This window comes from Geotrypetes seraphini, chromosome 3 (assembly GCF_902459505.1).
Source record: "Geotrypetes seraphini chromosome 3, aGeoSer1.1, whole genome shotgun sequence".
NCBI lineage: Eukaryota > Metazoa > Chordata > Amphibia > Gymnophiona > Dermophiidae > Geotrypetes > Geotrypetes seraphini.
In genome coordinates this window covers 318,671,596-318,684,452 of record NC_047086.1, presented here as the reverse complement: position 1 = coordinate 318,684,452, position 12,857 = coordinate 318,671,596, and the positions used below count along the sequence as shown (strand labels likewise).

The following is a 12,857-nucleotide window of genomic DNA, read 5'->3' as shown; positions in this document are numbered from 1 at the left end:
GGGATTGAACACCTAGCATATGGACTCCGGAAGGGACGTAACAGAAATCCAAAATTAGAGACAATTATGTTAATAATTGGTAACAGCTCATTAAGGGCTCCTTTTACAAAGCTGTGGTAGAGGTTTCTACTGCGGGCCAATGAAGTAAATGCTTCAACGCTCATAAGAATTCTATGAGTGTTGGAGCATTTACCTCACTGGCCTACGGTGGAAACCTTTACTGCAGTTTTGTAAATGCTAGTGTAATTTGTTTGTGTGCGAATCTCAGGATCACAAGCAGTTTGGGGTGCCATTTATAGAATCCAGGGACAAGTATCTACAAGTATAAAATTCAGAGGAGGCTTGCAGGCACAGAGGCAAAGTCGGGGTTCAAATCCTGCTTCTCTCACTGTGTTTATACTGACACTCTGTGACATTAACTGGATCACATCACACTCTACTGCCTTAGGTAAACTTACATTGTGAATTCACTCAACAGGGAAATAACCCTTAGAAAGTGGTATAGTACGGGGGGGGGGGGGGCGTTGGACTGCCCCGGGCACAGTCTTGGGGGCGCTGGCACCTCTCTGCCCCCTACGCCACAATCTCACCCTCCTTTCCCTGCCCCCATACCTCTTTAAAATCTTTGCCAGTGCAAGCAATTACTCTAGCCTGCAGCTCACATTGGCCTGGCTCCCTCTGAAATCACTTCCAGATCACAAAGACAGGAAGTGATGTTCGAGGGAAAGCCAGTGCGAGCATCAGCCCGGGAAGTTACTCGCGCTTGCAAAGATTTTAAAAAGTATAGGGGTGGGAAGGGAGGTTTGCGTGTAATGAGCAGAGGACAAGGGCGGCACCTTCTACTCTCGCTATGCCACTGCCCCTAGACCTGAATGTAGCTCACAAAAGGAACAATCCTAAAATCTAGGTCTGTGAGGGACCCATTGACTGCACAAATTCTCAAAGGGAAAGGCTTTCCCTTTGAAAAATTGCCAGGGGTGGAGAAGGAAGAGCAGCAATTTGCATCTGATTCTTTCATTTGGGGGGGGGAGGAGGAGGAGGAGAAGCCTATCTCACAGATAAAAAGAACAAAAGTGCACACATTGGATTCCTGTGGCCACTTTTACTGGAAGAAAGGGAGAACAATTTCTAACAGCTCATTTATCTGAGAAAATGATTTTTTGTGAATTTCCCTAACAGGTGTTACTGCTGCTTTATGCGCAGACTTCCCTTGTGGGGAGAGATATTAGATAAAGGGAGATAAATTATTAGTAGTAAATAAAGAATATTTTTATTTTAGCAGTGAGACTTAAAAACCAGAAAACCCTTTGGAAGTAACACCTGTTTGCTTATGTTGCTAGTATCCTGAAATGCTGCTATAAGCCAAAGTACCTGCTGCTTTAGAAGACACAAGTGCTTCTCTGTGCCAACATTTAGCCAATTGCTCCAGGTCTGGCACAAAATCCCATCCAACTCGTTCAACAAGACAGACCCTTCACTTTACACTTTAAGGGCTCCTTTTTCAAAGCCGCAGTATATATGTTCCTATCGCGGGCTGGTGAAGTAAATGCTCCGATGCTCATACAAATTCTATGAACGTCAGAACATTTATTTTGCCGGCCTGCGGTAGAAACTGCTACTGTGGCTTTGTAAAAGCCAAGGTAAGTATGTTTTCACTATTCTGAACTTTTTTTGATAGGATGCATCAAACTTGACAATGAAAGAAAAATAAGTTGTTTTCTCTTCCTAAAGTTGTGGGAACATAGGAGATGCCTTACGTTGTCTTTTTTGTCTTTTGCGTTTCGTTGATCTTGGCTATCCTGATTTTCTAGCTCTCCTGTAGACACTTCCGTTACTTCTTGAGCCTCCGACTCGTTAGTCTCTAGGACCATTTCAGAACCAAATTCCTTTTCAGCCATCTGTTGCCTACTCAGGCATCCATTGCTGGTCTCTTCTGGAGACAACTTGTCATTTGGCCCTACAGAGCTGATTTCAGGGGAATACTTCCTAGACAGGAGACTGTTGACCTTGCTGAGAGGGAATTCATGAAGTGTATCAGAAAAGGACTCTGGAAACCCAAAGCAATCTGTTGCTGCTCGGACAGGTCCACCTCCTGGATACATCTGAATGACAACACCATACCCTTAAAAAGTTAAAGAGCAACAGTTTAATTTTACTAATACAAGCAAGTTTTTGCCAAGTAAGTTGACTGAATAGTCTGAATATGTTTTGAATGCATGCTACTCTACAGAGAGTGGGGTGTCAGGGTAAGTGCAGACAGGGTAAGTGCAGATCTTCTCAGACTGCATTTATTCTGTTGGCCTCTTGTGCTCTAGCTGTACATACAAATATGACTCTTCTGTCTAGATAAGGGGTGCCCAATACGTCAATCGCAACTGACCGGTAGATCGGGAAGGCAATACAAGTCAATTGTGGAGCCCACCACGTGCTCTGTGATAGACTCGTGTTGCCATCCCAATCTACCAGGCCGATCAGCCTTCCACTCCCCGACGTCCCCCACCACCCTCTCTGCAGAAACGTTGGACCGACCAGCATTCTGCTCCCTGACGTCAATTCTGATTTCGGAGAGGAAGTTCTGGGCCAGCCAATCACTGCCTGGCTGGCCCGGAACTCCTCTCTGACATCAGAGAGCAGAATGCTGGTCAGCACGACGCTTCTACAGGGAGAGCTTGGGGCAGTGGTGGCTTGGAGGCCTGTTCTCTGATGGCGGCGGCAGCAAACCTAGTGGCTTGAGGGCCTGTTCCCCGTAGGCAGCGGCGGCAAACCTAGTGGCTTGGGGGAGGGCAGGGAGAAAGAAAGAAAGGAGGCAGGCAGGGAGATAGAAAGAAGGGGGGGAAGGAGACAAAGAAAGAAGGGAAACAGAAAGAAAGGGGGAACTGGGAGTCAGAAAGAAAGGGGGCATGGAGAGAGAAAGAAAGAAAGGGGCAGGGAGAAAGAAAGAAAAAGTTGGGGGAGAGAATGAGGTCTGGAGGAGAGGAAGCATACAGGAGGCTGAAAGAAGGGAAGAAATATTAGATGCACAGTCAGAAGAAGAAAGTGCAACCAGAGACTCATGAAATCACCACACAACAAAGGTAGGAAAAAGGATTTTATTTTCAATTTAGTGATCAAAATGTGTCCATTTTGAGAATTTATATCTGCTGTCTATATTTTGCACTATGGCTCCCTTTTACTAAACTGCAATAGCAGTTTTTAGCGCAGGGAGCCTATGAGTTGAGTCAAGAGCAGTGCGGGGCATTCAATGCAGCTCCCTGTGCTAAAAAACTGCAATTGCGGTTTAGTAAAATGGGAGGGGGTATATCTGTCTATTTTTGTATGGTTGTTACTGAGGTGACAATGCATAGAATCATCTGCCTTGACCTCTTTGAAAAAAACCCGGAATATAAATGATAATTAGCATTTTCTCTGCGTACAGTGTGCTTTGTGCTTTTTAAAAAAATTTATTGTTGGTAGATCATTTTGACTTGGTCATTTTAAAAATAGCTCGCAAGCCCAAAAAGTGTGGGCACCCCTGGTCTAGACCTTTTTTCTTGCATGCCCGATTTGGAGTTCATTCAGTATGCACATAAGGAAATGTTTAGCATAGGAGGAGGAGGTATGGTATGGTCTATATTTTACCAGAGCATTAAATTGTGAGTCAAAGTCCCAAGACATGCTCTAAAAGGGCTGTTCTCTATGACTTTAAGCATTTTCTTTCCCTGTTTCTACATTTCCTCAACCTTAATTGGTAAATACTTATTATCTCCCTCATCCTGGAAAACCTTCCAGGCACCAGAAACATGCTGGCAAGTGATCCACTCCAGAGGTTGCAGTATATAGGAGTCTGAACTGTTAAGGCACTCTAAGATGCTACGTGGATTAAAGTGGATGTAAATTTATGCAAATCAGTAAAGCAGATTGGGTCTGTTTGTTACTGGAGATGCTGTACAAAGGAGAGAAATCTGGCACAGGACGAGGCTGTGATGAAGGGATAATGGGACAGACAGGTGGGGTCGCTCCAGAGGAATGCTTAAAAGATGGATTCTCGAGGGAGGGAGGGTTCTTGAGTGGGCCGCTGGCCCTTTTCTGCCGTCATACTCTATGTTTCTATGTCAGTGCCTCTAAAGTTGAGTTTATTAATTTGTAGAGCTGCATTTTTATTTAAAATTGCACAATTAAAAGAAGTATGTTTTTCTTTTTTTTTTTCCCCCACTGCAGCTCCTTGCGACTCTTAGCAAGTCATTTAACCCTCCATTGCCCAAAGGGGGGGGGGGGAGATAAACCTTTATCCTAGCTGTAGTAATCTGTACAACCTGCAGTCCCGTAACACTTATTATTGGCAATCTTAAATATAGAGCATTACAGTGGACCATCAACTACTAAACTCTGAACCACCAATGTGAAACACTCTAGTGAATGCAGCCTTTCAATTTACCAACCTATGAATTTGGGTTTTAAATTTAAGATGGGCATCCAAATCAACCCCCTCCCAAATAATGCACTTGTTGCACTAAATCCCAATTTTAACAATTGTGTCAGCCCAGAAGCAGCGCACAGGTGGATGCCAGCACGGTTACTCTATGTTGCACTATGGCTTCTCAAACTTATCCTGGGAATCCACCTAGCCAAACAAGGTTTCAAGTCAGCACAATGACTGCAGCATATATTGGAGATCCACTGTATGCAACTTTCTCTCATGTATAACGGTTGCAGCAACCATAAAAAAACTAGCTGGTTAGGTGTCATCTCCAGGAGAGGGCCAAGAAGCACTGCTCTAAGTAGTTTCTGTTGGCCCCCTCCCCCCAAAACACTCATAAAAGCAAATCACATACATCACATTATGCAAAGTTCCTTACCTCCCATACGCTCCATTACAGCACCCAGAACCAAGCCAGCACATGTTTCCATTACAATCACTTTACTGCCCGCATGGATGTTCGCCAAAGTCAGCATCTGAGCAAGAGTGTCATAACGTAACTGGCTGGGAGGAAATTAAAGAAAGCAGTGTGTGTGATTTGCAAAGCTAACATGGAATGTTCTGTACAACAGTTCCAGATCTAAAAATCATAAAAGGTTTATGCCCATTTTCAAAACTGCAAAACATCTTTATCTTGTTTTTTCAAATATGGATCTGTTAATGCTTAGCGCCAGTGGTGTGACGAGGGTAGGAGGTGCCCCCACGCGCCCACCTCTCCGTGTCAACCCCCCCCTGCTGCCCTCCTCTCTGCTCCCTCCTTCTGCGTCAATCCCCCCCCACTCCTTCTGTGCAATACTTGTGCCCTCCCATCCCTGTATCTCTTAAAATCTTTGCCAGTGCGAGCAGCATCTCTAGCCTGCTGCTCGTGCTGGCTTTCTCTCTGATGTCACTTCCTGGCTCTGTGACATGGAAGTGATTTCAGAAGGAACCAGGGTGTTGTGAGCAGCAAAGTAAAGCAGTTGCTCGCACTGGTGAAGATTTTAAGAGGGGGAGGGGAGAGAGGGCATGAGCATGGCATGGGGGGGGAAGGTTGCCAGTATTCCCACCAAGACGGGGCCGGGGGTGGTCCACACCTCCCCCTCCCTTACCACGCCACTGTTCAGCGCATCTTTCTGAAACATTTTTGAAAAAAACACACATGTCCCAAACATAAAGCAGAGAATAAGCCATTGGGATAAATGAGGGGCCAGCATTCTTACTAGACTGGCCACACAGACATCCCAGCAGAGCAGTGGGCACCCGAGGTGGCACTACAGTGAACCTCACATAAAATGTCCCAGATACACATCTTATATGGTGAGCCCTCCAAAACTCACTGTACACCACGCCAATAGCCCTTATGCCTGCAGGTGACACCAATATGTGGATACAGTGGGATTAGGATGAGGTTTGGAAAGCTCACAAATTCCACTGTAAGTGCAGTGGTTAGAGTGGAGTATCTCTATGGTTCACCAAACCGTCCCCATTAGGCTGTGCCAGGAACCTGATCGCTGCTCTACTAGGATTGGCCATTAACATCTGAAGCTTCTCATAAAGGCAGGTATGTACCATTTCAATCACATTTTTTTTTTGGGGGGGGGGAGAGGGAGGGTTCATGCTTACATTCCTCCAGTGGTCATCTGATGAGTTTGGGTACCTTTCTGACACTTGTTCGTTGTTAAAACAGGTCTAGCCCCAGACAACCAAACTGTGCCCTGGACTTATTCTAAAATTCTCGATTATGCCAGGAAAAACATCCAATATTGCTTCTTCAATTCGTTCCACACTTCCAGTATACTTTCATAAACAGCAACTGTATCAACCCTTAAATATATTAAGGATGATCACGATCCTCAGAGGGTCCAACTGCCCATTGTGAAAAAAATCACAGAACCCGATCTTCATTGGATCAAAAGTGCCTTTTTTTTAGTTTTTTTATTTTTATATTACTTTTTTCCTTATTTTGCTTATCGTGCTTTACCGAAGCCGCTCCTCTTCATGAAGGTAACCGAGAGCGGCTTCGGTAAAGCACGATAAGCAAAATAACGAAAAAAGTAATATAAAAATAAAAAAAACTAAAAAAAAAGGCACTTTTGATCCAATGAAGATCGGGTTCTGTGATTTTTTTCACAAGAACCAAGGGGCAGTTGGACCCTCTGAAGATCGTGGTCATCCTTAATATGTTTAAGGGTTGATACAGTTGCTGTTTATGAAAGTATACTGGAAGTGTGGAACGAATTGAAGAAGCAATATTGGATTCCAGTTAAAGTATAGCCATTACAGTAATTGCTAGAAAAACATCCAAGTCATAAGCCCGTCCTAGTTCCGCCCAAACCACACCTCTAAAATGCCCCTTGAGATTTAGATGAACTGCAGATGAACAGCATAGAAATTAGTCCAGAAAATAGCAAACTGGACTTTTTCTTTTTTAAATGAGCCACAAAGAAGTATAAATAACAAACTTGGTGGACTATAAAAAAAAAAAAATCATGCTAACAGTCCAGTAGGAGGGATTTCATGCCTAATTTCCTTCCAAAAACAAGTATAGAACTAAACATGACTTTGAATGCAATGTGGTTTTGTGAGATGTCTACCTACTTCTGAAAAGGGGACCAGATGTTAATTTGTTTGACACTTGGAACATGGACCAGGGTTTTGAGCCTTTCTTCCCCCTTTTTCTAAAAGGCTACTTTTAACCTGCCTCTCTCCCACAAGTATCCTCTCAATCCCTTCTTCTGCTTTTCAGTGCTGTTTGGAAGGCTGTATAATCAAGCAACAGAAATAACCTCTGCAACATGTTGTCTTATGATTTTAGTTGAACTGTTCACAGTTAACACCGATGCTGATTGTCATCCCTACCAAAGATTTTGCCATGGTTGATATGGCACCGATCACTGTCCAAACTTCTACAACCAGTCAGGGGATGCTATGTAGCAAATCTTGTTTCATAACCCTATTACAAACTAAGGCTCCTTTTACGAAGGTGCGTTAGCGTTTTTAGCGCACGCACCGGATTAGCGCACGCTACCCGAAAAACTACCGCCTGCTCAAGAGAAGGCGGTAGTGGCTAGCGCGCGCTCTTCCGCGCGTTAAGGCCCTAACGCACCTTTGTAAAAGGAGCCCTAAAATAAAAGAACTGCTTACCAGATTTTACCAGGCTCTCTTCCATAATACATCATTGCAAGAATGCGAGCACATGGCTTCAGGATTGTGAGAACTGCCTCATATCTGTAAATTAAACATAGTGACCATTTTATTTGAGAAAGTTTTGGAGCAGAGTATTGATTGCCTTACTATGTTGCTTGACTTAAACTGAAGGGATTCAAAAATTTATTTATTCAATTTTCTATACCATTCTCCTAGGAGCACTTAACGTGAATTTATTCAGGTACTAAAGCATTTTTCCCTGTCTGTCCTGGCAGGCTCACAATCTTATCTAATGCAGTGTTTCTCAACCTACAGTACGCATACCTGGGCTGGCCACCTCCTGGGACCTCTCCCTGCCCCCCCCTCTCCCACACTGAAGCCACCCACCACCAATTCCTCCTTGCCCCACTCCTGAAGCCGACCTTGCTATCCGACACGCTCTATTCCCACACACACACCCGCCGCCACAGCAACAGGGACGGGACGGGCGTGTGCAGCAACTGCATGCAGCCAGTCCATAAACCTTCCCCTGATGTCAATTCTGACATCGGAGAGAAGGTTCTGGGCCAGCCAATTGCTGTCTGGCTAACTCGGAACCTTCTCTCTGACATCAGAATTGACTTTGGGGGAAGGCCTGTGGGCTGGCCGCGTGCAGACACTGCATGAGCCTGGTCTGTCCCTAGTGCAGCGGCAGTGGCGGTGCAGGGGAGCGTGTTGGATGGCAGGGCCAGCTTTGGGATTGGGGGAGGGAGGAATCAGCGGCGGAGGCTTCAGCAGGGGATGGCAGGCAGGGAGAGAGGAAAAAAAATTGGGGGAATGGAGTGTGTTGGGTGGCAGGATCGGCTTTGGGAGTGGAGCTGGGAGGCAGGGAAAGAGAGATGTTGGTTGGGGAATGGAATGAGATCTGGAGGAGAGGAAGCATGCAGGAGGTAGAAAGAAAGAAATATTGGATGCACAGTCAGAAGGAAGTGCAACCAGAGACTCATGAAATCACCAGACAACAAAGGTAGGAAAAATGATTTTATTTTCAATTTAGTGATCAAAATGTGTCAGTTTTGAGAATTTATATCTGCTGTCTATATTTTGCACTATATTTATCTATTTTTCTATAGTTGTTACTGAGGTGACATTGGATATTTTAAAGTCATCTGCCTTGACCTCTTTGAAAACCCCATGAATAATATTTTCTCTGCATACAGTGTGCTTTGTGTGTTTTTTAAAAAAATTTTATGGTTACCATTATGTATTATGTATAAAATATGCTCAGACAACAGAGCTGCTTCAGGAAATTGGACTTCTGCCAGACTTATTTGATTTTTTTCCCAGTTTATGAATTATTTTAAATTTTATTCCATTGTTTTTACCCCTATTCTTATTTTATTAACTGGATTCTATTGTTTAACGGTTCCTCCCTTCTATTCCTTTTTACATATTCCTTTAATTCATTTAGCTATCATTTACATAGATGGTGCTCCTATCTGTAAAGTTAGGAATTTCTATGAAATATTCTACATGCTTCTCTCCTCTCCACTCCTTCCTGCCCTCCATAGTCCTCCCTACCCTCTTCTAACCCCTTCCTCTGTAATGTCGCCTAGAGCTTGTATAGTTATGTGCGATGCACAAATGGAAGAAATAAATAAATAAAATAATAATATTAATAAGATATTGTGTGTATATGAAAAATGGATGGAAGAAATTGCAATACAATTAGTACTATTATTATAGAGGTGGGGGTTTGGGTGGTTCTGGGATGGAGCTTGGGCAGGGGTACTCGGTTGGTTTTTGTCAGTCATTTACTATGTTAGGCTTAAGGGGTACTTGGCTTGAAAAGGTTGAGAAACACTGATCTAATGTACTTGTGGCCTAGTGGTAAAGCTGCTCCTTGTGACCCTGGGCAGATCACTTTGTCTTCTATTGTCCCAGGTACAAAATAAGTACACAAACACATGTAAACCACTTTGAGTGTGATTGTGCAACTACAAAACTACAAATGTAGTAAAATGTGCTAAATTTTTAACTATGGCCCCCTTTTACAAATCATTTTAGCGCAGGACGGCACAATAAATACCCTGAAGCCCTTTGGGATTTAAAGGGCTTCGGGGCTTTTGCTGCATTACACTCGCTACCACCACTTTGTAAATGGAGGCCTCTGTTTTTTTTGTTTGTGATCTGTCTAGAATGGTAGATAGTGTGAAACAGAAATTAAAAAAACAAACAAACCCAGTACCAATCTAAACACAAAAGCAGCAGATTTTATTCTATCTTCTTCACTCAGTATACATACTTTTTCTTTTTCTTCTTTATGTATTTCTCTTGAGCAAATTCAGTCTTGTCTCGGAATGTTGTGCTATTCTCTATCAACTGTTGAACTATTTCCTACAAAAAAAAAGCCAGCGGATTTCCTCCATTAAAATCAGCCACTTTATATATTTGGCACATAATAACCATAAATAAATAAGTAAATAACCAACAAATGTGTCATCTCACTTTATACTGTAATAGTTTCTTTTTTTATAGTTCAAAGCTTTATTGGTTTTATGATAATACAAACAGCAATGCAATACAATGTGAAATTGCTTCAAGAAGCAAAAATAAACAGGGAGAAGTAACACTCGTTTGGTATAGCTACTTTACTTATTTGACATTATTATACTTCTCCCCTACCTGCTGTATTGCTTGTTGCCATTTTCCTCTTTAGTGTTTATTTCTGACTCCTTCTTATGTGATTTTATACTGTAATAGTTTCTGTGGCATATTTCAAAAGCGAGTCGTGCCCTTCAGCTGTGTAAGGCACAGTATACAGAGTACAATATTGCTTGTATCTGGAAAACTGGAAGGTTCGGTGCCATTTAGACTGCAACAATGATCAGTTGTGTCCAGTACACTATGGGCTCCTTTTACAAAGCCGCGCTAGGGCCTTAACGTGGGGAATAGCGTGCGCTTAATTGCCGCATGCGCTAGCCGCTACTGCCTCCTTTGGAGCAGGCGGTAGATTTCTGGCTGGCCCATGCTAGAGCGCATGGCTAATCCAGTGCGTGCGTTAAAACCGCTAGCGCGGCTTTGTAAAAGGAGCCCTATATCTATTTATCAATTTATGTTCCATTGGTTTTTAATATTTAAATAATATATACTTTTTGACTTGTGCATATGCATATTTTATTTTTATATTTTATTGGTTTCTTAAGTGTTTTGTACCATGTTCTTTCATGTTTTATTTACTTTAATTGTTTTATATTCATGCAATGGTTTTTTTATGCTATATGTTTCCTATAGTGTCCCCTGATGACGGCGTCATCTATATGCCGAAACTGGGATCCTTGTTGGAATCACAGTTTGTAATAAAGATTGATCATTGGTTGAAAAGATACCTTTTCTTTGTTTGACCTTCAAAAAGATATAAAAAGGATGGAGTCGGTCCAGAGGAAGGCTACTAAAATGGTGTGTGGTCTTCGTGATAAGGCGTATGGGGACAGACTTAAAGATCTCAATCTGTATACTTTGGAGGAAAGGCGGGAGAGGGGAGATATGATAGAGACGTTTAAATACCTACGTAATGTAAATGCAAATGAGTCAAGTCTCTTTCATTTGAAATGAAACTCTACAATGAGAGGGCATAGGATGAAGTTAAGAGGTGATAGGCTCCGGAGTAATCTGAGAAAATACTTTTTTAGATGCGTGGAACAGTCTCCTGGAAGAGGTGGGGGAAACAGACTGCGTCTGAATTCAAAGAGGTCCTGGGATAGGCACGTGGGATCTCTTAGAGAGAAAGAGATAATGGTTACTGTATATGGGCAGACTAGATGAGCCATTTGGCCTTTATCTGCTGTCATGTTTCTATGACTGTTTGTATACCAAGGCGAGGTGTCCTTCTGTTTGCCTGCCTGTTCTACCTATAGGTTTGCCAATTTATCCCTCCTTTTACAAAAGAGTAGCACTGTTTTTAGTGTCAAATGTGGTGGTAACAGGGCTGACACTCATAGAATTCCTATGAGCGTAGCTGTTACCACCGTGGCTGGTGCTAAAAACTGTGCTACGCTTTTGTAAAAAAAAAAAAAAAAAAAGGGGCTGGGTTAGTTTTAAAATATTTAAATCTCGTTTACCCCATGCCTCTTCTAAGCAAGTTATAAACCAACAGACACACATACACAAAATATAAAATACAAAACACCATAGATTAAAACAAAACACAACCCTTATGCTTCCTATTGTCTGTGACTGAACAATGCTCTCTAGTTCCATTATGACTTGGTCCCAAAGCCCTTTAGTGAACTTTAGTGAGCAAAAAAGATTTAAGCTTCCCCCCCACCGATATTAACCAAACCTGGTTCGCTCAGGATATCCATAGGTAACAGATTCCAAGCCAATGGCCCAGGTATTAAAAATAGCGAAGACAACAAAATACTTAACTCAGGTCATTTTCAACAAGGGGTTAACTAGAACTTCAATGACTGGCTTGTTTCAAGGCACAGTCTTGTAAAATAGAACATGTTAGCAGCCCCTACACACATAATGTACTCAAAACACTAAAAGCACCTGCTAGCTTTCACTTTCTGGGACCTGCTGGCACTTACAGCTGTCCCTTTGATCTCTCACTGCAGGAGAAGTCCTTGTGTTTCTTCCAGGACATCTACTGCACAACAAAAACAGCTTTTATAGTTCAATTCTTGAAACTAGGCCCAACTGGTCAGAGGGACTGGTCTGGTATTATTCCTTTGCTTGGCTTAAGAACATGCTGATTTTAGTTACTCTTTATTAGGGAACTTTATGAGCAAATCTGTTGTCATGTTGACTTCATTTTGAATTACTACATGATTATAATGTGTTTTAATGTATTTATTATAAAAAAATATTTTTGTTCTCTGTGTTTTTAAATTACTGTGTGGTTGTTATAGATTCTAAAAAACTATTTTTTTATGCTTTATAATCCACTTGGTCCTTTCAGGAAACATGACAACTTATTTAATATTTTGGCCCCCTTTTACAAAGCCACGATAGAAGTTTCTACTGCGGGCTGGCGAGGTAAATGCACCGACGCTCATAGGAATTCTACAAGTGTTGGAACATTTACCTTGTTGGCTTGCGGTAGAAATTGCTAAAAGATAAAATGCTTTGTAAAAGATAGCATTTATTTTTTGGAATTTTGATCAGAACATTGCTATATTCCCATTATAAGAGCCCAAGATTCTACCATGGACTATCTGATTTTCACAAGCCATTTAATCTTCTTTTCTCTTACTGAGATAGCTCTGTGAATCTGGCCTCTCTAGTCAGTGCA

The 12,857-nt window shown here is 42.3% G+C and overlaps 1 protein-coding gene across 1 annotated transcript in view; it reads right to left on the bottom strand.

The window, feature by feature from the left end:
• Positions 1-12,857, bottom strand: part of TRMT6 (tRNA methyltransferase 6) — a 52,600-nt gene that overhangs the window by 12,255 nt on the left and 27,488 nt on the right. The window contains exons 4-7 of the mRNA XM_033938267.1: positions 9,867-9,958; positions 7,580-7,663; positions 4,836-4,960; positions 1,758-2,122 (exon numbers count right to left, since the gene is read on the bottom strand). Of these exons, the coding sequence (XP_033794158.1) occupies positions 1,758-2,122; positions 4,836-4,960; positions 7,580-7,663; positions 9,867-9,958 (666 nt within the window). The remainder of the gene's footprint in view (positions 1-1,757; positions 2,123-4,835; positions 4,961-7,579; positions 7,664-9,866; positions 9,959-12,857) is intronic.